The 27337-nt window shown below is 49.8% G+C and overlaps 1 protein-coding gene and 2 long non-coding RNA genes across 3 annotated transcripts in view; 2 read left to right on the top strand and 1 right to left on the bottom strand.

The window, feature by feature from the left end:
* Positions 1–1030: 1030 nt before the first annotated feature.
* IL17D (interleukin 17D) lies at positions 1031–25532 on the bottom strand. Its single transcript, XM_066258998.1, has 3 exons — positions 24956–25532; positions 24259–24545; positions 1031–2220 (listed from the first exon to the last, which is right to left on the bottom strand). Exons 1-3 carry the CDS (start codon positions 24965–24967, stop codon positions 1896–1898), a joined length of 624 nt encoding a protein of 207 aa, XP_066115095.1. The 5' UTR covers positions 24968–25532; the 3' UTR covers positions 1031–1895.
* Positions 1954–6248, top strand: LOC136325137 (uncharacterized). Its single transcript, XR_010729209.1, has 3 exons — positions 1954–2091; positions 2826–2937; positions 5218–6248. It is a non-coding gene; the product is annotated as an uncharacterized lncRNA (long non-coding RNA).
* LOC136325138 (uncharacterized) overlaps positions 23765–27337 on the top strand; it is a 67886-nt gene continuing 64313 nt past the window's right edge. Inside the window, exon 1 of the long non-coding RNA XR_010729210.1 lies at positions 23765–24151. This is a non-coding gene — a long non-coding RNA (uncharacterized lncRNA). The remainder of the gene's footprint in view (positions 24152–27337) is intronic.

Below are 27337 nucleotides of genomic sequence, written 5' to 3'. Positions count from 1 at the left end.
AACCAGTGAGGTACCTCCAGGAGCTCAGTGCTGACTGCACAGCCGGTGCTCGATGAATAGTTAGGTGCCTATATGCCAGTGGGAGAGAATGCAGAGAGGTTTCCTCTGTAAATCTTAGAATGGAAGCCACTTTCTTCTACTGGGAACGTGTCCCTTTTTTTTTTTTTTTTTTTTTATATATATATATATATATTTTTTAATTGATTTTTAGAGAGAGAGGAGTGAGAGAGAAAGAGAGAGAGAGAAGGGGGAGGAGCAGGAAGCATCAACTCCCATATGTGCCTTGACCAGGCAAGTGCAGGGTTTCGAACTGGCAACCTCAGAGTTCCAGGTCGACACTTTATCCCACTGTGCCACCACAGGTCAGGCCAAACGTGTCCCTTTTAACAAACTAATGATACAGTGAATACAATAGTGACAGGCTGCAGATGGTCGTTTCTCATCCACTCTGGTTTGCACTATTTATAGCTGAGCAGTGGCTGGAAGGTGAGGACAGAAACTACTCAAATCACAGTTTGAAAGGTAACTTTTTAATCTATGGATTTTTATGTTCTGAACTAGACATAAAAGGTTGCTCTGAACCTTCTGTTTCTCAACAACATATTCTACTAGATATACCACCACTAAGGCTACCTTTTTATAAAACAAATTTCCCAGACTATACGGAACTACCCATAGCTACTTGGAAAACCCTGATTTTGCAGAGCAGTGTGTTTTCATGCACAACTTCTGTCCACAGAGTAAATGTTCAAAGTACTCTCGGTGGACCTTGTATCCAGATCAGATGAAGGCTGAGGAAACTCAGGCAGCCAAAGTGCTGCTTTTGTGGCAGCAGGAGCCTGGGGTAACGGCACTTTCTGGGTTGGCTGGGATGTCACAGGAGAGCAGAGATCCACTTTCTGTGACTCCTAGATCTGAAGCTAAATCAAATCTTAAACTTTCACCATAAAACTAAGATAAAGACTTTCATTAACATATTGTTTCCTCTAAAACAGTTGAGCCCATCAGAGAGAAATACATACAAGCAACATACCTTCACTGACAACCATTTTAATGATTTAAAAAGAAACCTCACTTTTACAGATCATTGTGTTCAGGATCAAACTCCCAGAGAGTAAGGATTCAGGTCACATTGCAATACATTTACAAAAAAAGGCTCCATACTGCTTTCTGGAAATTGTAAGAGCCCACTCCTCGCTCATCTGTGGCCAGTCCTGGATGTGGCCAAGAGTTAGGTTCTTTTAGAGAGTTGGCAAAGATGTCACTCACCACCTCTTACCCACAAATTGGCCCCATTGCCATTGAAAAGTGAAAATTGATTTGAATAAATCTGCAGCCACTGATAAACTCGTGAATGAACCCAAGTTTAGGATTTCTGGGATGACTCTGAGCTGACATGAGCCTACTACCCTTCCCTTTCATTCCTATAGCAGACAGACAGACGGCATGTCAGGTCAGCCCTGCTTGTCCGGCTTTGCCCGCCACCCGGGACAGGCTGGCCTCGGAGTTGGTCTGCAGCATCTGCTGACCAGTGTTTATCTCAGGGTTCCAGCTGCACTACTAAGACCCAGCACAGGGAGTGAAGCCAAGATTTAAAAACGTACATATGACAAGTAAAAAGATGTAATATAGTTGTTCAAAATCAATAACATAAAAATAGTTTCTACCCCTATTAGAAACAAATAGGTATATAGTCTTATAAAAAGATGTTTTATAAAGCACCTACCACCTACCTACGTGGGGAGGCCGTGACCTCCGTGTCCCAGGAGCGTGCCACCGCCCAGGGTGGGTGGGGCCTGAAAGCCCTGGGGGGTGGGGCTGAGCGGTGGGCGGGACCCGCAGACTCCAGGGCCGGGCGATGGCTCCTCCCCGCGTGGGGCTCCCGGTCGCTTGAGTCACGGTCCTGCTCTCGGACGGAGCGGCTTGCGCGGGTCCCGGCTCCGCTCCCTCCCATCACGGTCGGCTCCGGGGACGGCGGGCGCATCGCGGTCGGTCGCGGGGACGCAGGTGCAGCCAACGGGCACGGCCACGTACTCCTCGGCGTAGACGGAGCGGCCCCCCGAGCAGCCAGGCGTGCGGCGCAGTACCACGGTGGGCAGCAGCACGGGCGCGCTGCGTAGGCGCAGGTCCTCCTCCCCGCTCGGCCCGGTCAGGCAGCCGCGGCACAGACAGTAGGCCTCGGGCAGCAGCCGCGGGTAGCGGCCGGGGTCGTAGGACAGCCTGCGGGGAGAGGTGGGGTCAGGGGCGCCCTCAACAGGGTGGGCGGCCCGGGCACGAGGAGGGGCCAATGTCACCGCCCCACGGAGCGGGAAGGTCGGCCAGACATTTTCCCTGCACGTGGTGTCCTCGGGATGGCAGACAGACTTGATAGCTGGCTGCCCGGCAGTTATCCCCAAAAGTTCTCAGACTGATGCCCCTAGAAAAATAGCGTCTCTGCACTATGCATGGGCATCGACAGGGACCTTATAGCCACGGGAGTTTGATCAGACGTCCTCTTTATGCCAGGACCCTGACTCCAGCCCTAAGAGCCACCCGGGGCCAGAATCGCCTATGCTCCCACCCACCAGGCTCTGCAGGCTCAGAAGGGGCCATGGCTGCAGGGGGCTGCCCACACTGGTCACTTGGCCTCTGAAACAGCTGTGAGCAATGGTAGGTTTGAGACACCTGCCCAGAAGGTCACAAGGTGGGCCCTATGTCTGTCAGGGTCCGTGTGCTCTATTTTGTGAAGGAGCCAAAGTCACACCAGGGGACAGCAGGCTTGGCCAGTCTGGGACACTTGAAAAGTACAAGAAGGTTTAAACTTGGTCATCTTCATTTTCATCCAGGCCTCTCCTAATTCCAGTTTAGATGCCGAGGACAAAGTTTCTACACGGATACACAATCTGCTGCCATGCTGCGAAGGGTCTGGGGCTCCACCTACAACCCCTCCCAAAGCAAGTAAGTCATTAATGGGAACCTAGGACACCTCCCTAATGTCTCTTTGCAGGGGGAGGGATTGTCCCTATTTCTCATGGGATCACCATCACTCCAAATCCTCATTCCCATTAATCTGCCCATTTCAAACCTGTATAATCGTTTTATGAATGCTTCTCTTTCTTCTGGAGCTGAGTGCTGGAGACCCTACCCTAAAATTGCAGAACAACAGCTATGACTTTGCCAGCCTCTCAAGCAACACACATCCATTTGCAGACCTACCAAGTGCCAGTCCAGGAAGGCCCCCAAAGTGCTGACCAATGAATGGGAGCCTGAATAATTGAAAAAAATGACATGTGCATAAAGGTTTTTGAACCCTAGAACCTGAGGTACTACCAGTTTCTCCTTCATTCCTTTTAAGGAGTGCTCCTGGCAGAGAGGCTGCAGGTGCCCAGGAGGGCTGGCCAGGGCTCCCCTGACCCCTGTAGCTGGCACAAACCACTGGCCCTTCAGTGACAGGTTCTGTGGACTAGTCCTCACTACTAATGACTAAAACACACATCCACCAGGTTGGGAGGTTTCCAGTGAAGCGGTATGCTGGGGCTGTTCAGTGGAAGGGTAGGCAGTGGCAGCTGGGTCTGGGAGGGGTGGGGCGGTAAGAGACAGCTGAGGCTGCTGCAGGAGGAGTTGGGTGGGGGATACTGCACGGCCAGTGTTGGGCATGTTGGGGCAGGGAGGGAGTGACAGGATTAAAGGATGTTCTCTGTGGAGGAGACCCCACCACAGAGGCAAGTGTTAAGTCTTGAGTGGTCTGAGGAGGAAGGATGCCCTAGACCAGGGGTCGGGAACCTTTTTGGCTGAGAGAGCCACATATTTTAAAATGTAATTCCATGAGAGCCATACAATATGTTTAACACTAAATACAAGTGTGCACTAAATACAAGTAAGACCAACACTTTTAAAGTACAATAAGTCTCTGAATTATTTTTAATAATGTTGTTATGCTGTTGCTAACCAATGATGAATAAAGTACTTCTTACCATTAATGTGACTTCTAGTGCAGCATGGTTTTGCTGATGGTTTTGTAGACTGGTTGATACATGGTGAGGTTAAGCTTCATGCAGGTGTTGAGACTTTTATCTGTTAAACATGATCGTAGGTTGGTCTTAACATTCTTTAGATATGAGAAAGACTTTCACCTGCATACGTAGAGCTAAACATTGTCAGTACAGCCATACTCACACACTGCAGTGTGTGGTATGTAATGGGAAGCGCGTTCAAGTTTTGACAATCAGCTGGTCCGCGGGTTGAAGTTTTTTCATTTCTCCCCACTTGTGTTTGCTCGCCAATTCTGCTTGCTGTCATGCAAGTCTTTCCAAAACTTCATTCAGTGACTTGAACTTATTCACCCACATGTCTGAGGCCTTCAGGTCAGCAGGTTATAGCTCAAAATCTCTTGACGGAGACACCGGGGATGTAACTCAGGTCAGCGCTGTCCACTGCACACTCATGTGGATGGGTGATGAACTTAAAAAGATGACTATGCTTACAAAATTCTCCAAAGCGTGCTTTGAATGACTGCAGGAGATTAGATGTGAAGCCCGCTAGCTGCTGGATGTTGAGCAGGGTCACTTGCTGTGCATGCATCTTTAAACTCTCCCAGTTTTTCAAAGTGTAGTAAACAAGTTGTTTCAATGTCCAGCTTATTTTCAAATGCAAACACCGCTTATTGAAGGGATAAGACTATATTTCCAATGCCTTACATTTTCACATTGAGCTGGTTCAGATGTTCAGTCATGTCCACAAGATAGTAGAACTTCAGGAGCCACTCAGTGTTAGCTAACTCAGGATACTTGACGTTTTTCATTTCAAGAAAAGTCTGGATTTCACTCAGACAGCTGCAAAATGGCTGAGCACTTTCCCTCTTGACAACCATTGCTGTGCAGAAGCAGACCAGGATAATTATTCCCAACTTCATCCAGCAGTGTTTTAAACTGGCAATCATTTAAAGCTCAGGCAACATTGAAGTTGACCACCTGAATGACCAGTGACATCACCTCATCAAGCTGCTAGCCACACATCTGAGCACAAAAGTGCCTCCTGATGTAGGATGCAGTGAAAACTTAGGATGGGTCTCTTTCATGTTCATGAAGAAGCGCTACAAATCCTTTGTATTTCCCCACCATGCACGGAGCACCATAAGTACACACCGAAATAAGTTGATCCATCGGTAGATTTTTTTTTCTTTAGTGAACTCAGTGAAAGACTTGAATAAATCCTCCCCTCTTGTTGTCTCTTTCATAGGCAAAACAGCAAGACTTTCCTCACGTAGTGTGTCACCGACAGCATACCTTGCAGTCACGCTGAACTGGGATAAATGGCTTACGTCTGTTGACTCATCCAAAGCGAGAGAAAAGAATGGTGCTGCACTTATGTCCTTCACTTGTGTTGCCTCAATTTGATTTGCCACCATGATGGTACGATCATGAACAGATCTTGCTGAGAGAGGCATGTCTTTTATTCATTTGATTATCTTGTCTTTATTTGAAAAGTCATCAAAAAGTTCATTGGCAACATCAAGCATGAATGTTTTGGCATACTCCCCATCTGAGAATGGCTTTCTGTTTCTCACAATTGCTAAAGCACCAGCAAAGCTAGTCGAATTCCAGTCACTTTGTTGGGTTCAAACACAAAGTTGCTGCTGAATAGCTTGCACCCTGCACAGTAGCTCTTAACATGCTTTCTTCCTGCTGTCCCCTGCTGGATATTTCGATGCAAATGTAGTATGGCGGGTGTTGAAGTGCCGCTTTATATTTGACCGTTTCATCAATGCAATTTTATCACTGCATATTAGACACACTGTAGAACGTACTCTCTCCACAAGGGCGAATTCCTCTGTCTATTCCTGCTGAAAAGTATGATACTCCTCATCTTTTTTTCTTTTAGCCGTCTTCTTTGTCAAAAGGGTTTCTGCAGTTAGCTGACTACTTGATTAAAAGGAGGGAAGTTTACTTCCTGACCTCACAACGGTTATGCATTATCCAATAAAAATTCAGCCATCAAAAGAGCCACATCTGGCTCACGACCCATAGGTTCCCAACCCCTGCCCTAGACTGGTAAGGAGGTATGTGAGTTCTTCGGCCTGGGTCAAACCTCTTTGAACACTGACAGCCAGAATGGCTGAGGAGAGAGGAGTCTAGAAATGGCATCTTCATGCAAGAATAAAACTGCCCACTGACAACCTTGTGCCGTTCACACAGCGGAAAAGAGCTAAGATGACTGTGCAAAGGGAGTTGTGTGGGCGTACATGTGTGGAAGGGGAGGGGTTGGGGGAAGCAGGTGCTGGCAGGATGCCCTGAAGAGGGTAGGTCATGGTTCAACTGGAGGATCACATCCGGCCTGCCATGGAGCATTCTAAAGCCAGGAGGTCATTTCCTGTTTGAATGCAGGGACTAGGTCAGTGGGGACTCGTCCATCGGGGACTCCAAGGCTCCCATTCGGGGTGACCAGAAGGATGGGGTAGCAATGGCGGGTCAAGAAAGGCAGACTTAGCCTTGAACATTTGACGCATCTGTTCTGTGCAAACAGAAGGGAGTAGAGTCTGCAAAATGCAAGTGCTGTGCCCCCTAGACCCACTGACAGATCCTCTTTCACACCCACATGCACACAAACAGCAGAGATTAAGACTGTACTTCTCATCACTTCTCTTCCCTTGGACTGCTGTCCAGGCTTCTGTGGCATAATGAGCTCCATCCTTGTGAAGACTGACAAAGCCGTCCACCCCACCTTTCCAGCTCTCCCACCTCTGCAAGCCGCATTCCTGCCCTCCACCTGGGAAGCTGAGGTGCAGACTCTCACAGGACCCCTCATACTGGGGGTTCATGTCAGGGAAAGTACAAAGCCGTCTGCTGTGCCTTCAGAGGCCTGCATGACGTGGTCCTTCCTGTCTGTTCCCCGCCCCTCTTCCCCGTCTTCCCCTCCATGCAGCCTGTACCCTGTCACCCCACAACGGACGGACGTGCCCTGCATGGGCTGCATGCAGCTAGCTCTGCCCAGGGTGCCTCTTCCTGAACCAGTATCAACGAGGGAAGCCCACCATATTTACAGTGCAATTCAAATCAGTGTCTGAAGAATTTTCACACCCCCTTGGTCAAGTTGCATTTGCTCTTTCCCACAGTCCCCTAGCCCCGTGGCCCATTCACAGGGAGATGGTGAGCTGATGACGGTGTTTTGTATTTTTTGTCCTCAATGCCTGGTGGTCAGTGAAGGGCCCTAACTGAATATTCAAAGGAAGGGAAATTCCTAAAATCTCCAACTACTTTCAACATTTATCCCACAAACATCTGAGTCCCAGTGACATTTTGGGCCATGGGGTGTTGACACAACACATCAACTGTCCAAGGACTCATCTGGGGGATAAACGCATGAAGAAACACCTAGACAGCTGACGCTGCATAGCAGCCAGGGCGAGCGTCCTGTCCACTGTGGCTCCTGGGCGGCCCTGTCCGGAGGAAGAAAGGAGAAAAAGCAGTTCGGGCAGAGGCCAAAGCCAAGAGTCAGGGCCCACGTCAGAGTTGGGACTGCAGCACAGACGGGGAGCCAGGCTGTGGTGGCCATGGAGGCTGGGCCAGCAGGGTCACAATTCACAGTGGGGGACTTGGATCTAGCCCTCAGGCGATGCGAAGTATGTTGAGAATGAAAGCAACCTGACCCGGGAGAATTTTAGTGGACCCCTCAGACAATGTGTGGAAGTTGACCTGGGCCAAAAGTGGTGCTGGTGGTAGGTAGAGCTCTTCAAATTAGCATTTAAACAAGAGCACTCAGGGCCCTGGCCAGTTGGCTCAAGGGACAGAGCGTTGGTCCAGCAAGTGGATGTTCCGGGTTCAATTCCCAGTCAGGGCACACAGGAAAAACAACAATCTGCTTCTCCACCCCTCCCCCTTCCCTTCTCTCTCTGTCTCTCTCTCTCTCTTTTCCTTTTCCGCAGCCATGGCTCAACTGTTCAAACGCATTGGCCCAGGAGCTGAGGATGGCTCTGTAGAGCCTCTGTCTCAGGCACTAAAAATAGCTTGGTTGTGAGCATGGCCCAAGACAGGCAGAGCATCTGCCCTAGATAGGGATTGCTGGGTGGATCCCAGTTGGTGTGCATGTGGGAGTCTGTCTCTCTATCTCCCCTCCTCTCCCTTGGAAAAGAAAAACAAAATAAAGCAAATAAAAAACAAAACACTCAGGGCAGTGTGTGGAGAAACACCAGGAAAGGGCAGGAAAACCAACTTTTAAGGGAAAGAAGTCTAATTGTGGAAACTGACAGAGGCAGCTGTGACCTCCCCAGAACAAAGAAGGCAGAGGCTTGAGAAGAGGCTGGTCCAGAACCCCACTGGAGTCTGACCTCGCCAATTTACTGTTAACACAAGGACAGAGGACACCAAAGGTACTGTGAGGAGGTGGCCGACAACGTAAGAGCACGCAGGAATCTCAGCAGACGTTTCATTCCAAAGGGGAACAAAAATGGGGGGGGGACCTGCATATTAAAGAGTCTTGGGAAAACAATCATTAAAATGAGAAGGCAGTCTATTGAATGGGAGAATATATTTGCAAATCATGCATCTGGTAAGTGGTTAATATCCAAAATATATAAAGAACTTGTACAACTCAATAGCAAAAAAAACGAACTATACAATTTAAAAAATGGGCAGAAGCCCTGGCCGGTTGGCTCAGTGGTAGAGCATCAGCCTGGCATGTGGAAGTCCCCGGTTTGATTCCTGGTCAGGGCACACAGGAGAAGCTCCCATCTGCTTCTCCATCCTTCCCCCTCTCCTTCCTCTATCTCTCTCTTCCCCTCCCGCAGCCAAGGCTCCATTGGAGCAAAGTTGGCCCAGGCGCTGAGGATGTCTCCATGGCCTCCGCCTCGGGCACTAGAATGGCTCCGGCCGCAACAGAGCGATGCCCCAGATGGGCAGAGCATCACCCCCTGGTGGGCATGCCAGGTGGATCCCGGTCGGGCGCATGTGGGAGTCTGTTTGCCTCCCCGCTTCTAATTTTGGAAAAATACAAAATAATAATAATAATAATAATAATAATAAATGGGCAGAGGAATTGAATAGATACTTCTCCAGAGAGGATATGCAGTGGGGTCAACAGACACATGAGAAGATGTGCAATGTCACTAATCTTTAGGGAAATGCAAATTAAAACCACAATGACAGATCACCTCACACCTGTCAGAATGGCTGTCATCAAAAAGCCAACAAACAAATGTTGGTGGGAATATGGAGAAAAGGGAACCCTTGTGCACTGTTCGGGGATTTTAAAATGGTGCAGCCACTGTGTAAAACAGTATGGACTTATGTCCAAAATTTAAAAAAAAGAAGTTCCAGACAACCCAGCAATTTCATTTTTGGGTAATCATCGAAAGGAAACAAAAACACTAATTTGAAAAGACACATGCACCCCCATGTTCACTGTAGCATTATTAACAATAGCCAAGACATGGAAACAATCCAAGTGTCCAACAATAGATGACTGGATAAAGAAGAAGTGGTACATATACACCATGGAATATTACTCGGCCATAAAAAAGAAAAATCTTACTATTTGCAACAACACGAATGGACGTAGAGGGTGTTATGCTGAGTGAAATAAGTCAAGCATAGAAAGACAAGTACAGTACCGCATGATCTCATTTATATGTAGAATCTAAAAAGAAAACAAGAACCCGAGCTCACAGATCACAGAGCAGGTTGGTGGTTGCCAGAGGGAAGTGGTAGGAGATGGGCAACATGGGGAAAGAGGATCAAAAGGTACAAACTTCCAGTTATAAAATAAACTAAGTCCAGGGATGTAATGTACAACATGGTGACCGTAGTTAACAGTACTGCATTGGGTATTTGAAAGTGGTTAAGAGAGTAAGTCTCATCACAAGAAAAACAATGTGGAACCATGAGAGGTGATAGATGTTAACTAGACTTACTGTGGTGTTCATTTCACAATGTATACAAATGTCAAATCATTATGTTATTCTCTTGGAACTGATATGACACTGTCTGTCAATTATACCTCAATATAAAAGAAAAACAGAGAGCCCCAAGCGAGTGACAGAGCCACCAGGTACCAGCTGGCCTGTCGGTGCCATGAGAACTGGAGATCCCTTTACTCCCAAGTGTCTCTGTTTGGATGAAAAATTATATGGTTGCTTAAAACCCATTCTCAATCCAAACTGGGCACTACCCCCTGAAATACCTGACCAGGGCTCTTCAAAAGTGTTACAGACGTGGAGATAAAGACCTGAGGAACTGTGGCAGACTACGTGTAACTAAAGTGCTCTGAGTGTCCAGATCAGCGTGTGGGGCAGGGCTGGGTGTGGAGCAGGAAGGGCTTCGCAGGACACCGACTCAGGGCCACAGAGCAGGTGGCAGGCCTGTGCCAGTGCCCCTTTCCTGGTCTTGATAATTCTGCCAACTCCTGATGCTGCCCTTTGAGCAATCTGGTTAAATGGTACAGGGAATTTCTTGAACTAAATTCACTTTTTCCTCCCCCCATTACTTTAAAATTATTTCAAAATGAGCTAAATACTAAAACAGAAAAAATAAACAACATTTTAAAGTGTTAAAAAACACTTGCCTTGGCTGGTTGGCTCAGTGGTAGAGCGCCGGCCTGGCATGCAGAAGTCCCGGGTTCGATTCCCGGCCAGGGCACACAGGAGAAGCGCCCATCTGCTTCTCTACCCCTCCCCCTCTCCTTCCTCTCTGTCTCTCTCTTTCCCTCCCGCAGCAGAGGCTCCACTGGAGCAAAGATGGCCCGGGTGCTGGGGATGGCTCCTTGGCCTCTGCCCCAGGCGCTAGAGTGGCTCTGGTCACAACAGAGTGACGCCCCGGAGAGGCAGAGCATCGCCCCCTGGTGGGCAGAGCATCGCCCCCTGGTGGGCAAAGCGTCGCCCCCTGGTGGGCGTGCCGGGGTGGATCCAGGTCGGGCGCATGCGGGAGTCTGTCTGTCTCTCCCCGTTTCCCGCTTCAGAAAAATACAGAAAAAACAAAACAAAACAAACAAACAAAAACAATACATGTGATAATCAGGGAACTTTGAACCCAAATGAGTACTGAAAGATGTTAAAGAAGTATTAATGTTTAGGTGTGATGATGGTATTGTATGGTTTTGTTGAACAAAGAGCACTCATACTTGTCTTTCAGACACAACTACCAAATACCTGAGCATGTGCACAGTTCCACACACAGAAGCTACATGCTAATTAGGAAGTGCCCTCTGAGTCTGTCACGTAGTAGGCAGTAGTGGTCACTATTGGCAGACTTGTCAGGCTCCTGAGGAGAGCAGAGGGCGAGGCCCCTTCACAAACGCAGAGCCTGTGGTCAGCATCAGCCAGCACCAGGGCTCACACTGTGGACACAGGTGGGTGGATATAGGAGGTCTGAGGTGAGGCTGGAGGCCACAGAGGGCTGACTTTGGCAAAGAAGGGGTGATGGAGGGCAGGGCAAAGGGGCCAGGAACGCAGAAGGGTGCAGGGGTGGGGCTGCCCGTGCTCACTGCCTGGAGGACGTGGCCTGCACACACGTGGCTGAGTGCAACTTGGTGAGAACTAAGAGAGGTGGACGGGCCCCGTGCCCCGAGAAAAGCCTGGCTTTCACTTAATAGACAGACTACGGGAGGCCACAGAAGGGTGGTAAGCAATAAAGACATGATCAAATTGAAATTTAAAAAGATCATTCTGACAGTGGTATTGACTCGATTACAGGATAAGATGGGGGGGGGGGTAGGAAGGTCAGGCATGGACTCTTCAGACTCAGTTTCCTCATCTGTAATATGGGTTTGACTTCAGGCAACAAAGATTCCCCAACCTAAACAGGTGGGCTTCCTCTTCTGTGCAGGCACCAAGCCACGTGTCACGTGACAATTTTATCAGAAGAACCACAATGGCTTGGATGCTGCCATGACCAGAAGGCTCATCTGACTAAAAATACACACTCCACACCCACCAGTCAGTCCTCTGAGACAGAAATTTCCACCATCACAGTGATGCCTCTGGGCTAAGACATTGTAACAGAAAGATGGCTGCCTGCCCCCTCCGGAGTGGGAGACATAGTAAGAGGGCGTAAGAGTTGATGGTTTTCAGGTTGTGGTTTTATGACCAGGAGGTTCTCCTAAAACAGAAGTGTGCCACCCAGAGCGGGGACACAACATACACATCCCACCCCTGCCACCAGAGCTGTGGGCACCCCTGCCACCAGTTCCCACAGAGAACAGACAGCCACGCTCTGTAGGGCACAGGCTGGGGCGGAGAAGAAGCCAGGTCTGGGAACCTCAGGGCAGCTAGGGGACGGACACGGTGCTGCAGCCATCAACCTGCCTGCAGCCTTGAGATGCTGGAACACTGTCCACCAGGGTGCTTTCTGTATGAAGAAAGCTGCCATGACAATGAGGCATCAGGACACTCCAGCAGGGGCCTTGTCCCTGACCAAACACGGCCACAGGGCCAAGGAGAGCTACCTGCATGGCTGTCACCTACTCATGAGCAATGACTTTTGTCTTCACATTTTCTGCATGCTGCTCCACGGAAGCTTGGCACAGACACACAAGACCCATCCAGCTTCCCCTCTCGTGAGATCCCAGAAGTGTCATTGAGCCACATGTGGAAGGACAGCTGGCCTGCTTACTCCAAGAACAAAGGCCAGCCCTTCTGGGACTGGTGAAGGTGATGGAAACTGAGCTGGGGGAGGAATGTGTATGGAAGCAGAGACAGGAAAGAACGTGGCTCCCTGGCCTGAGTGTGGTTAGGAAACAATTCAGAACGGTTCAAGGAACAATGCCGCTGGGGAGCGCGAAGGGCCGCACCAGGGGCTCCTGTGGGCCCCACCTGGGCCCAGTCCCGGGAGCTGGGGACTTACTGCCTCTAACTCAGACATAGCTCAGCCTTCTGTTTCCCAAAACATAACATCATCATTTTAATTTCAAAACAGCAGAGACTAAGTCTGGCTTTTTATTGTTGTGTTTGTTTTTTTAGTGGAAAAGAGAGAGAGAGAGAGGAAAGGAGATGAGAAGCATCAACTCCTGGTTGTGTCATTTTAGTTGTTCATTGATTGCTTCTCATACCTGCCTTGATCAGACCTGGGGGTGGGGGGCTCCCACCGAGCCAGTGACCCCTTGCTCAAGCCAGTGACCTTTGGGCTCAAGCCAGTGACCTTCAGGTTCAAGCCAGCCACCATGGGATCATGTCTATGATCCCATGCTCAAGCTAGTGAGCCGACACTCAAGCCAGTGACTTTGGAGCTTGAACTTGGGACCTCAGTGTCCCAGGTGGACACTTTATCCACTGCACCACCACCAGCCAGGCTAAGTCTATTGTTCTTTACTGCAATCCAAGACTCAAACCCAGGAACCAAAGGCTCAGATTGGAAACCCACAAGAACTGAACCAGCTAGGTGGAAACAAAGCCTCCTTGGCAGTTGTGATTCTTAAGTGAGGTCAACCCAACAGGCTTTAGTTGAAGGGCAGATGGGGTCAAAGAGTCCTGAACCTAAAATTTTAGTTCCCTTTAGTTACCGACCAGTGACACTGGACAAAACACTGCCCCTGCCTGGCTCTCTGCAAAGTGAAGGGATGACTGGTGACCAGGTGACTCTCCCAGCTTCCTGAGGGCAGGGCTATGGTTTGACTTTTTAATCTGTGTCTTCTGCTTAGAAGAGATGCCTGCAATCCACTGTCTTCAATATACTAGAGAATTCCCCAAATTAATCTAGAAAGTCAGTGCAACTCTAACCCAAATCCTGACAGATGGCCCTTAAAGCCTGGCAAGCTGATCTAACTTTTGTATAGAGAGAAAAGGGAAGAAGAGTCAAGACCACCGGAAGAAGGTGGTCTTACTCTTATTCACCAGACGTCAAGATGTCATGGAATTCTGGCAATAAACAGCTGGGCCCCCAGGTGGTCAGAAGGAGAAATAACTTCCCTTCCAACAGCTAAGAGTCTTCTGGAAAATGCCTGTCTTTGCCTGGGATGTGGGCAGTTAGATACTACAGACAAGATTTCCAAAACGTGGTTTCCAGACCCCCTGCACCAGAGCCACGCACAGCTGGGAGACAAACTCACACTCTCATGTGCACCCCACCTCCTGAATCAGAACTGCCCAGGTGACTGCTCACAAGCTGGGACCACAACACTCACACAGCCAGTGGCAAGTTGGTCGGGCACTGAGCCCGCACACGCCAGCTGCAGCTCCTCCGAAGCAGTGGGGCGACTGCCTTCTCCCAATATTCCTGGACCTTGTGATGCTCCCAGCCCAGCACCCCTGCTGCAAAGTCACCGCCAACCCAGCCAACCCAGTGAGCACTTGGCATCACAGAGCAGAGAATATGGACGTCTCAGCTGTCCTTCCCTAAATCACACAAGCAGGCTTTTATTTTATTTATTTATTTATTATTATTTTTGTTTAGTGAGAGGACAGGGAGGCAGAGACAGATTCTGGCATGTGCCCCGACTGGGACCCACCCGACAAGCCCACTAAGGGGCAATGTTCTGCCCATCTGGAGCCCTTGATCAGTTGCAACCGGAGCTTTTTTTTTTTTTAGCTCGTAAGGTAGAGGCCATGGAGCCATCCTCAGCGCCAAGGCCAACTCGCTCTAATCCAGCCATGGCTACAGGAGGTGAGGAGGAGAGAAAGATAAATAGAGAAAAGTGAAAAGGGGAGGAGTGGAGAAGCAGATGATGGCTTCTGTGCCCTGACTGGGAATCGAATCCCGGGAGGGCGGGACATCTAAACTCCAGGTCAATGCTCTGCCACTGAGTCAACCAACCAGGGCATGCAAGCAGGCTTTTAAACTAGTGATCGCTATCCCCGATTCCAGAGATTCAAAGTCACGTTGTGGGTGGCTCAGGGCGTCAGTGTTGTTGAAAGTCCCAGATCACTCCAGCACATAGCCTGGTAGGTTGTTTGGTCCTGTCAAGGTTCAGGATGGCTTTTAAAACTAGAGCCCCCTTTAAAACTAAAACTCCCCCAATTTCTTACCCAGGCTCAAAGCAGCACATTTTCCTCCCTCACTGTGAGATTGTAGTTAATTGGCTTGCTATTCTCTCACCTATGGCTTCCTGGCCTTCACTTTGAAATGTAGAAATGTCAGGGAAAGCTTACATTGGGAATAGATCTGATGATTAGAAGATTATAAATCACAATAAAAGCCAGGCTACTGGCCCAGAGGCGCTGTCTTCAAATAGCAGCCTTCTAAGGAACCAGCCCCCCCCCCCCATTTCTGTTTTCTTTTTTTTGTTTGTTTGTTTTTGTGGCAGAGAGTCAGAGAGAGAGGGACAGCTAAGAACAGACAGACAGGAAGGGAGTGAGATGAGAAACATCAATTCCTCGTTGCGGTTCCTTAGTTGTTCACTGATTGATTCTCACATGTGCCTTGACGCGAGGGGGGGGGGGCTACAGCAGACCGAGTAACCCCTTGCTAGAGCCAGCGACCTTGGGTCCAAGCTGGTGAGCCTTGCTCAAACCAGATGAGCCCGTGCTCAAGTTGGCAACCTTGGGGTCTCGAACCTGGGTCTTCCACATCCCAGTCTGACACTCTATCCATTGCGCCACTGCCTGGTCAGGCTTCTTTATATATATATATATATATTTATTTTACAGAGGAGAGAGAGAGAAAGGGGAGAGAAGCAGGAAGCATCAACTCCCGTATGTGCCTTGACCAGGCAAGCCCAGGGTTCTGAACCAGTGACTGCAGAGTTCCAGGTCGATGCTTTATCCACTGCGTCACCACAGGTCAGGCCAGCCCCCACTATTTCAAGGGCAGCGCAAAGCAGTGGGAGGAGGGGGACTGGCTTGCTTGAAGCCTCGGCCTGCCTGGCCAGCCCGGATCTTTTGAACTAGCACAGGCCTCCTTTAGACAGGTGAGCCGGGAGAGAAACAACTTGGAGAAACTGTGGCGCCTCTCCAATCCACATACGAAAAAATATTCCTTTGTACCTATAGAGGCAGTGATGTCAGCGGCTTTTTTCAAGACCCCTGGCTAATCTATAGAAACCCTACTCCAACCCTCCCCAGGGCTGACTCGGCTTTTGGGTCCGTCCCAGTACACCTGCGCCCAGGCATTTTAAATAGACCATCCTTTTGGAACACACCAGCCTCCTGTCGTCAGTTCGGCTCTCCCAGTGCCCATCCACAGACCCAAGAAGGGCTGAGCCTGTCAGCTCTCTCATACGGGACAAGTCAGCCCACTGGGCTTCTCTCTCTCCACGTCAGACCTAGTCGGGGGTTTATAACCGACCTGCCAGTTGCCAAGAGAAGCTGAAAGGAGGTTTTTCCCTTCCCCAGTGGACCGGCCACCTGCAGCTTCAACCTGACAGTTCCCAGGCTTGAGAGAGAGTCACTGGGGCAGGTACACATCTTCCGGCCCCCCCAGCCCCACCTCCGAAGCGGCCCTGCAGTCCAGAAGCGAAGGGTCCTGAGACTCCGGGGAAGAAGGGGAAGGACAGGCCCCGAGCACAGGTTTGTGTCGGGAGGACTCTGCTCGCTGGCCAGGGAGTAACTGGGGACATGAAGACCAAAAAAACACTGTCCCTGAGCAGGGCAGTGGCGCCCAGCGTGCCAGCGCTCCCCCTCTCCCAGCACACGCTGCCAGGAACTCTGGGAAACGCTCTCCTGGCCCCACAAGAACACATGAGCTGTGCATTTCTCATGAACGAAGACATGGAAAAAGTCTGCCTGGAGGGCAGTGCGTGTGGCCAGGGCACAGACGCCTCAGCCAGGTCCTGGTGGGCTCCACCTGGCTCTCTCTGCGTGCCAAGGATAGCTTGGCGTCAGCCCTACCCCCGAGTGGGGACTGAGGCTGACTCTGGTGCGATCCTGAACTTGGCATCAAGGTCAGCTGAGGCTGAGCCATAAGGCAGCCCCTCCTGCCAACTGAGTGGCTCTGGACAGTCAGGGTGGGAAGGGGCCAGCCTGGTTGCCCTCTCCCTGTGCAAGGGGGGAAACTGAGGCACAAACAGGGGAGGGACATGAGCAGTGTCTTCCATTAGCCGTACTACCCTGAACAACTGCTCTGCAATTAGCCAGATGCCTGGCCAGTGGTAAAGCCAGAAGCAGGAAACCTGCAATGCCAGGTAAACCTGCCTACCTAGGAGTCAGGGACCAGGAGAGACAGTGTGGCTTGGGAAGGCATTTGGAAGATAATTCAGAACAATGATTTACACGGGAAGAGACAAGCAATGACGGCAGAGCCAGAATTTCTCCTGTGGCTGCATTCCTTTGTCTGAGGCCACATGTTCATGCTGCTGGGACAGTCCTTTCAAAGGAAGAGCGGCTCAGACCCACGCGGCATCTGGGAGCTGTCTGTGATGTGTCCGTCTCCAGGACAAGGAGGAGCCCACCTTCATCCAAATTTGGACCAGCTGTGCCCCATGCGGTTATGAGGAAGAGTTAATAGCACACATGAGCCTAGACTCTGTCGTTAGTTCCAGAACAGCTCTGGGGAGATGGCTTTGTCTTTGCCTTCGTTCCTGCCGGAAGCCCACCCCCACATCTTCACGGGTCGCTTCAGGGAGACACACACCACAAGGCATCCACATCACAGTGCCTGTGTGCCCTCCTGGGCTCACCCTGACCCTTCTGTTGGTGTTAAGTACATTTCATTCAGGTGAGGACATTGAAAGAGGTGGTGAAAGATAAAATACTGTCGTTCTCCTCAACCACTAGAAGAACACAAACGTAAAACCCAGGCAGTCATAAAAAAATAACTCTCAAAGCAGAACAAACGTGTTTTCAGAATGAGACCTTAATGCCTGACAATGATTTGGTGACAGTGATGGGGCAAGAGAGCCTGTGACATTCTCAGTAGCTCAGAGATAAAAAATTCTGTGCAATGCTTTGGCCAATTAAAGGTCGCTTATCCATAAACACTTTTTGGGGGGTAAAATCCCAACACTGCTTTTTTGTGAGTGTTTGTGACAGAGAGAGGGAAAGATAGGGACAGGAAGGGAGAAATGAGAAGCATCAATACTTCATTGTGGCTCCTTAGTTCATTAATTGCTTTCTCATATGTGCTTGATGCGGGGGGGGGGGGCTCCAGCAGAGCAAGTGACCCCTTGCTCAAGCCAGAGACCTTGGGTTTTAAGGCCAGAGACCCCACGCTCAAGCCGGCGACCTCAGGTTTTTGAACCTGGTTCCTCTGTGTCCCAGACCAATGCTCTATCCACTGCACCACAGCCTGGTCAGGTCCAACATTGCTTTTTTTAAAAAAAATTTCTGTCCCTGGCCTGTTGGATCACTGGATAGAGCATCAGTCCAGCATATGGATGTCCTGGGTTTGATCCCTGGCTGCTCTTCTTTCCCTCCCTCTCCCCCATCTTCTCCTCTTGCAGCTATGGCTCAGTTAGTCCGAGCATTGGCCTCAGGTGCTGATAGCTCAGTTGATTCAAGCATTGGCCCCAGACGGGGTTGCCAGGTAGATCCTGGTTGGGGCACAGGTGGGAGTCTATTTCCCCTCTTCTCACTTAAAAATTTTTTTTCCTCATTGATTTGAGAGAGAGAGAGAGAGAGAGAGAGAGAGAGAGAGGAATGGGGTGGGGGAGAAGCATCAACTCATTGTTCCACTTAATTATTCCATTTAGTTATGCACTCATCGATTGCTTCTCTTATGTGCCCTGATTGGGGATCAACCCACAATGCTGGATCCACTGAGCTACCTGGTAAGGGCCCTATGTTTCTCTCTCTCTCTCTCTCTCTCTCTCTGTTTAAATTTTTATTTACCTATTTCAGTGAGAAAGGAAGTGAGAGAGACAGACAGGGACATAGCACTGTTCCTGTATGTGCTCTGACAGGAGATTGAACCAGCAACCTTTCTGCTTTGGGACAATAACCAGCCGAGCTATCCAGCCAGGCCAGGGCCCAACTGTTTCTTAAACAGCTGCTTTAAATGATGTGTCCCCTTTCCTACAACCACACGTTTGGATGGACAGTGCCCCACCCATCATGTTGCAGACGATAACTGAACATCTACCTGCCTCTGCTCTGTTCTTGTCCGTTTCCAATCTGCCTTTCTTTCTTAACAATCGTTAGGAGACATCAGAGAGAGGACGCAGTCACCTGTTCTGATATGACTGACATATGTGGATAGTACCTGAAGGCACAATAGTTTTGTCAGTTTGTTTTTAAATCATCAGAATAACCTGTAGGTTGGAAGCAGGGACCCAGGAAAGACAAACTTGCTGAAGAGAAATATTATAAAAGAGAAAGGACTCCCCACGTTCAAAGATCACACCTACCAAAGGCTTCTTGGGAAACCAGGTTGAGTGAGGGGTGAGTCAGCCTGGTGCTCCCCCTGTGGGTCACAGCCAGGTGGGCACAGCCCCCTTCCTGGGAGCAGAGCACAGGGCCCTGGTTTCCTAGGCTCTCAGAGTTTGGACACAAATGGGAAAATGCATATGGGAAGGGTGCATCTGAGGAAAGTTCAGTGGGCATATAAAAAAAGGTGAATAATGCAGGAGGGACTTTTCCTAACATTCCTTTCCCATCCCCATTTCTTCAACTATTTCTAAATATTACAGTCCTTTTACAATTTAAAAATGATTAAGATGAAGAAACAAACACTGGTGTAATCTAGGAGAAAGGAGTCAGAGCCTGTGTTCTGGGCATCCAGGCCTGCTTAGTCACTATCAGATGGACGGGTGTAACTATCCCACGTGGTACTTGGAAGAAGTGACAGATGGGTGTAACTATCCCACGTGGTACTTGGAAGAAGTGACAGATGCCCCAGGGAAAATGGACATTTGGGTTAGAGAAAGGAGAGGGAAAAACACGCTTTTATTTCAGCCTATCCTGATGAAAACCTTTCTCAAATGCAGCATTGCTAAATATGGCATGATAGCCTCAAGAACCATGAAGGTCATCTCAGTAAGTGGGCATTGCTGGCCTGGCCCAGGGAGTGACCTCACCCAGCCCCAAGAACTCCCCAATTACCTGCCCAAAGTTCTGGGAATAGAGTGGTGCCAAGGTGGAGTCTCCGAAAGGGGGACATCAGCTTTACTGACGTTTACTAATGGCCCACCCAGCACCTGGGCTGTGCTCACTGTCCTTGGGCGGCTCCTGCCGAAACTGCCCTGGCTCCTTGCGGAGGACTGCCCAGCGTGGGCAGTTCCTGCCTCCGCATTCTCCTCAGAGGCCTTCTGCCTCTATTTTTAAATTACTCGAATTCCTGTCTCTATCCTTCTTCCTGTTTTTTTCCCTTTTATTCCTTTGCTGTTATTGCTGCCCACAGAATTGTTTACTGCACAATAAATTTGGGTGTTGTCTTTTACATTCCTCACAGGAAAAGGGGTTATGTAGGAAAGTAACCAAGCCTGAAAATGCATGGTTGTGCACTATTCAAGTCCTTGTGGAAAGCTACCTTTAGATGATGACCCAGAATTGAAAAATATAAACAATGAAAACTATTTAGAGTACTGGTAGGTGTTTATATTTGGGGTTTCTTTTTTTTTTAAATTTATTTATTTATTCATTTTAGAGAGGAGAGGGAGGGAGAGAGAGAGAGAGAGAGAGAGAGAAGGGGGGAGGAGCTGGAAGCATCAACTCCCATATGTGCCTTGACCAGGCAAGCCCAGGGTTTCGAACCGGCGACCTCAGCGTTTCCAGGTCGACGCTTTATCCACTGCGCCACCACAGGTCAGGCTATATTTGGGGTTTCAACATAAATGAGTGATGTGTCCTTAAACCCTCATATACCTCACTGTTCTTACAGTAAATTTCTGACTATGTCAATGTGTCTTAAAAAAATGTATTGAGCAATCATGTTGATTTTATTTTGGGGCATTTTTGTTTTTAGAGCTCAAGAGAAAAAAACAAGGTGCCACAGAGTAAATGAGAAGATAATTTTATATTCTGGAGGCTGAATGTTGCTTTTCTAATAACACACTGGTCAGCAAGAAGCATGAAGCTATTCTCTTACATAATCACAGAGTCATTTCCTGTTTATTCCTGGCCCAATTCCTCATACTGTCCAGGTGGGCCCCAAGGGGCTCTGAGAAACCCACCATGTTGCCTGCAGGCCTGTGCTGTCAGCCCTAAGAGCAAATGTGCCCTCTCTCCCTGTGCCCTCGGGAAATCATGGGCCTCCGTTTCCTGCTGAGGCTTCGTTTCTTTAGTATCTGCTCGATCCTCATGGTTGCTAAACTTCCCTTTCTAGTCTCAATTTTTAAAATTTAAGATTTTTTTGAAATAAGGAATGTATGCACAAAGCATGAAATGCAGACCATACAAGAGTAAAAGCTTGTATTCTGTAAGTCTCTTTCCCACTCTTCCCCTCTGAGTGGCACCATGATACCAGGTTCCAAAGAGGCCCCAAAATGTGTGTGTGTGTACAGTTTAAAACAGCACTTAGCACATGTCTGTGTTATGTAACCACTTCTCTCTGCCAGGGCAGAGTGCTGCCCTCACACTGTACCTTGCCTGCTTCCCTTATGCTAATGATGGGCTTCTCCATGGAAGCATTTACAAACCTGCTCCTTTCTCTCTCTAGTCCAGTTGCTTGTAGCGCACTTATCAAACTATTTCCCCTTGGTGGATGTTTAGATGTCTCTAATCCCTAGCTGCCAGCACAATGAACACCATCTGTAGCATGGACAAGTGCAGATATCCAAGTGGAACTGCTGGGTTGAAGAGTGTATGAATTTACAATTTGATAGTTAATACCCAACTGTCCTCCACAAATGTTGCACCAAAACACACCCGTCTGCTGTACAAGAACCCTTTCCTACAGCCTTGTCAGCAGAGCCTGATGGGTGCCAAAAACAAGAGTTTCTCGGTATAGTTCTTTTTTAAATTTATTATTTTTCTGAAGCTGGAAACGGGGAGAGACAGTCAGACAGACTCCCGCATGCGCCTGACCAAGATCCACCCAGCACGCCCACCAGGGGCGACGCTCTGCCCACCAGGGGGCGATGCTCTGTTGTGCCGAGAGCCAGAGCCACTCTAGCGCCTGGGGCAGAGGCCAAGGAGCCATCCCCAGCGCCCGGGCCATCTTTGCTCCAATGGAGCCTCTCTACGGGAGGGGAAGAGAGAGACAGAGAGGAAAGAGAGGGGGAGAAGTGGAGGGCGCTTCTCCTGTGTGCCCTGGCCGGGAATCGAACCCGGGCCTTCTGCACGCCAGGCCGACACTCTACCACTGAGCCAACCGGCCAGGGCCTCGGTATAGTTTTAATGTGCATTTCACTCATTGTGCCTGAAAGTCCAGCATCTCTTCATTTTTCAGGCTTCTCAGTCTGACACCCTTCCTGAGGACTGCCCACAGCCTCTGCCCGTAGTTTCCTGGGTCTTCCTCTTATTGGTTTTGAAGAGTTCTTCAGGGAAGGAGGCCTTTGTGACACGGCTACAAGTACTCTTTCTTCTGTGCCCTGGTGTTTTCTCATTATGACAAGAAGAAATAGCGTACAATTAAGTAACTGAATTGATGAATTTTGTTTTTTTTATGACTTTGGGCTACAAAGTAGGCCTTCTCTCCTCCAAGATTATATATATAACTGAATCCGTTTTTATCTGCTTTTGTGGATTTATTTTTTACATTAGAATTTCTTTCATATAGGACTAAGATCATCCAATTGTGTGTTTTTTTCAGCTGGTTACTCAGCCATCCCAACACCACCTTCTGAGTGATCTGTCTCTGCTGCAAAGATAGGTGGCCCCGGCCAGTTGGCTCAGCGGTACAGTGTCATTCCAGCATATGGAAATCCTGGGTTTGATTCCCAGCCAGGGCACACAGGAGAAGTGCCCATCTGTTTCTCCACCCCTCCCCCTCTACTTCCTTTCTATCTCTCTCTTCCCCTCCCTCAGCCAAGGCTCCATTGGAGCAAAGTTGTCCAGGGGCGCTGAGGATGGCTCTGCCTCAGGCTCTAGAATGGCTCAGGTTGCAGCAGAGCATCACCCTCTGAGGGCATGCCGGGTGGACCCCGGTAGGTTGGGCACATGCAGGAGTCTGTCTCCCTGTCTTCCAGCTTCTCACTTCAAAAAAAAAAAAAAAGATATGGAAAGCTAACTTATCTTCCAAATTTCTATTTTAAAGTGCGTCTTATCCACCTAGAGCATGCCTTTCAAAATTTCTGACTTGGAGTCCATTTTCCCACTCATCTTTCTAAAGCACACGTTCTGTCTTTAGTCGTAGATACTCTTCAGAATCCAAGCTTTAGGCTGTACAGGGAGCACACTCTCCACTGAAACTGGCCCACAGTAACATCACTGAGGAGTCAATCCTGTCTGCCCACACCCCTCCTGGAGGAGGTGGGAAGAAGTGATCAGAGGGGAGGGCCCTTCAGCAGCCTGCAATCTGTAGTCCTGGCCTAGGCCCGTCCCTAGAAGACTTCAGAGTGCCAACGTACAGGCTTCCAGCTGCTCATACCATACAACGCTGATACCTTTGGCCACTGAACAGCCTTCCCGGGTAGCCAGAGACCACCCAACACTGTGTGCTGTTCCTGTCCTTAACTTCCTTTAGCTGTTCCTCCTCTGAGTGGCTCTACCATGGGTCTTGGGGAGGCAAAAGTGTCAGTTCCTAGGGAACTGACAGCAGGGGCAGCTCAGGTTAGCTCTCCTTTGCAGAACTCTAGGGCTGAGTTCCCAATACGCACTCCAGCTCTGATATCTGAGACCACAACCTCTGCTCACTGGTCACTAAACCTGCGCACCTCCCAGGCCCGCGAAACTCTGTGGGTGGGTCCAGTACTGAATTCATTTCCATCGCCCAAACCGGCTGCTCAGTCTGCTCCTCCATTTTGCTTAAATACCACCAAGCACCCAACATGTCAGTTATAAATCAACTGATCGTGTTTTTAGCCGTTTTTGTGGATTTTTTACATTAAAATTTATTTTCATATAGCACTGAGATCCAATCGTATCTCAAGACGCCCAACATGAGTTCCTGAGAAACCACGGCCCCTGCTTGTGCTACTCTTCCGCTGTTGTCCCCGGGTGCCCTGCCTACTTCGGGAGGCGCCTGTTGGCCCGGAGAGGTCAGTACTGGTTGCAGAAAAATGCAAAAGGCACGGCTTCTGTCCGGAGAAGCCAAGCTATTGCCCTGAGAGATTTTTCAAGTGTCTTTAAGGATATTCAGTGACGTTATGACAGCTATGATGTCACTAGGAAATAAGTTAGCGAGATTATCGTTCCATTAATGATGGGACCATCCTTCTATACACGTTCCCACCCAGACCTGTGGGGCATAATTGGACAGGGCAGCAGGTTTCCCGCAAGGTAAGTGATGGGCCTCTGTGGCACCGACTCGCTCCCGACCCGGGGCACCCCCTGCCCGGTCCAGCCCACTCGCTTCGCCGCCGTCTCCCCGGCCCGGCCTCGCTCACCTGTAGGCCCAGGGCGACACGCTGCGCAGCGGGGTGGGCGGCCGGAAGCGGCGGTCGGGCCGGCCCCCAGGGCAACTGGCGTTGCGCGCCTGCTCGCGCGGGCCCGGCTGCAGCGTGTGCTGGAAGGCGCCGAGCACGCCGGCCGCCAGCCGCCCGTACAGCTGCTCCAGGAGCTCCTCGGGCCGGTCCGCGCAGCCCCGCGCCGGCCGCCGGCTGGTCCTTGGGGCGCCCGCCCGGCCCGGCGACAGCGCCAGCGCCAGCAGCGCGCCGGCCGCCAGCGTCCAGACCTGCGGGACAGGCCGCTCAGAGTCGCGCCCGCGGGAGGATGGGCGCCGAGCACACGGGTCCCCGCGCGCCCCGCGTCCCCGCTCCGCACCCCGCCCCGCCCCCGCCGCCGCACCGCGCCCCGCGCGCCCGGCCCGGAGCCCAACCCGCGGCCCGCAGCGAGGGCGCGTGCGGCGTGCGCGTGTGCGTGTGCCGGCCGGGCTGCTGCGTCGCGGGCTGCGAGTGTCTGTGAGCCGGACCCGCGCCATCGCCGCCCCCGCGCCATCGCCGCCCCATCGTCGCTCCTCCCGCCCCCGCGAGCGGCCCGGACCCCACGTAGTCCTGCGCAGGGCCCGGAGGTTCCTCCTCGGTTTCTGGCGCGGGGATTCCAGGGACAAACCCGGCGCACAGCTCGCTGCCGGGGCGTACTCACCAGTGACCCCATGTACCCGAAGACGCGGTGGGGACTGTCGCTCCGAGCCGTGCACCGGGGGCCGCAGGCCACGGGACTGGGCCGGGGCTCGAGGAGGGGCTGCGCCCGGAGATGGCGCCGCCTCTGCAGCCGCGAGTGCCCGGTCGGAGGGGCCGACGCTGCCAAGTCAGGAGGACGGACTGGGCCGGGGCGAGGACACAGGTTTCTCGTGACTGCAGTTCTCCGGGAACGCAGCGGCCACCTGGGGAAAATGGACGCAGCAGCCTGGAAGGAATCTCCGGCAAGATGATTTCCTTCTCTTAGATGCCAGCGCTCAAAGAACACATTACAGATTTTAAAATTTCTTGAACAGGGCGCGAGGAGGCCGTTTCTCCTCTTCCCCAAGCACCCACAAAGTGATCTGTCTTCGTCTCTGTCAACTCTTAAGTCCAAGTACTAAACCTTCCCTCAACTTGTATTTTTACAGCTGTAAGTCGGCATCGCTTGGTCTATCCTAAGGCTGGGGATTCCTCCTTCATGATAACTAAATTGTAAGTGCAAGTAGACATGTCAAATAAAGCTGATGTCCTGTGAATAAATTGGGGAGCTAGTCTGAAGTTGTACATGTTATACTTCAAGAATACAAGAAAATGTGCTTATTTGTTCATCCCACAAATGAACATTTAATGCTTTTTCAGTAGCAGACTCATGACTATGGTCTTTTTACAGCAGTAATACTTTGAAAACAAAAACAAAAGATCTATACCCACTAAAATATTTTTGAAAGGGTGCAGAAGATACCTAAGTCATGGCTCCTTTGCAGCTTTGGTGTTTGATTACCTTGTAAACCATTGGTTACACTACATTTAAGTTATGCTGTGTAGAAAAGCAACACTTTTAAATATGCCTTGAGTATTCTATAACTGATGGGTTTAGGGATTATGCTATTTACTGCTAAAAATCCCACTGAAATTTGCAGTTTAAGCGATTTACAGCTCTTGATGGGATCAACATTTCTTTTGGGGCTATAAGACACCTCTTTCTGATGGGCAGATGAATGGTTAATGTTCCTTTTTTCCTTTCTGGTGAAATGGAAAGAAAGATACCAATACTCAAATGCTGCTTATTTTTGAATTGGTAAAAAGGATGTAGGAGTCTTTTAGGAGAGAGAATGTAGAACATGTTTCCTGGGAATACTCAGTGTGTCTCTTTACAGCATCCTTTCCTATGTGGGGTGATATACACTACCAGACTATTAATTCTGTATATTTATTCAACAAAAAGCCTGCAACTGCCTGCTAATTTGGCAGCTTCTCTGTTAGCCTCCCTTCATTATCTTGGAAGTGGAAAGAAAATATTTACTTCCTAAACAGTTTTCATTTTGGAAAGATCACAAACTACTGAAAATGCTCACCCATTTGATAGAACGTAAAATTCATCTCTGTGAGTCTAAACAGTTGAGAAAATGTCTTTTAAGCAGGTACGAAGTGTTTTAGTTGTCAGTTCTCCCCAATCTGGATCTGCATATGAACGTGTGAAATCGGCACGTTAATAAAAACTTGAGATATACAAATGAGAAAAAGGCAACAAGATACTCAAACCCTCCTCATGTTCACTTAGAAACAAATCCTTACCAGTATTCGCGATGAAGACGTCACTATCCGTACAGTCATGAATGTGATTTGTTGACTTCTGTCTGTCCTCTTCACTCCCTGGTCACTGAGCTGCTGTGGTGCCAGGCACAGCTGGAGGACTGCTTATCACGCACAGACTGAGCTGTCGGGAAAGCCTTTTAGGCCCATTAAGCCCAGAGCCAATGTGTGATTGGCTACATTCCTACTTCATTTCTTGGGTTACTGATGTACGCATCTACCCAAACTTCTCAGTTCTTTAAATGATGGTCAGGTTTTCTGGCTGTAGTTCCTGTGCTGTCATCTTGGTTAGCACTGGAACCTACCACTACTCCTGTACAGCCCTCCTGGCACCTGTGAGACCCACATGGATGATGCGTTCAGACCCTCGCCTCTATAGGACCACCTAGATCCAGTTGTCCTCCTTCCACATCTCAACTATCAAATCATGTGGTCAGATTCCAGACGTGGTCATCGCCAATGACAGCACCACATCCAAACATTCAATTTCAAATATCCTGCTCCCTGACACAGTCCCTTTCTATCCACACCCACTCTACCACCGTCATCCCCTTTCACATCACTGTTTTGTTACCCACACTTACTATATCGAAAGCCCTTTTAGAAATATACTGTCTTCTGACCAAAAGTTAAGCTCTTCAAGGATGGGGTCTTGCTCTGTCTAGTCACTGTTGTCTCCCCAGAGTCTTGCACATACTGGGTGTTAGTGTTCGTTGATTGCCACCCTGGTTGGATCATAATCGGTCTTGGG

Source organism: Saccopteryx bilineata, chromosome 2 (genome assembly GCF_036850765.1).
Source record: "Saccopteryx bilineata isolate mSacBil1 chromosome 2, mSacBil1_pri_phased_curated, whole genome shotgun sequence".
Lineage (NCBI taxonomy): Eukaryota > Metazoa > Chordata > Mammalia > Chiroptera > Emballonuridae > Saccopteryx > Saccopteryx bilineata.
The sequence above is the reverse complement of the archived record's forward strand: the minus strand, read 5'-3'. Positions and strand labels throughout refer to the sequence as shown.

Excerpts from the sequence above, each read along its gene's own strand:
- IL17D (XM_066258998.1), bottom strand. Across the intron at positions 2,221-24,258 it reads GTGTCGCCCTGGGCCTACAG|GCTGTCCTACGACCCCGGCC; the intron begins GTGAGCGAGGCC and ends CTCTCCCCGCAG.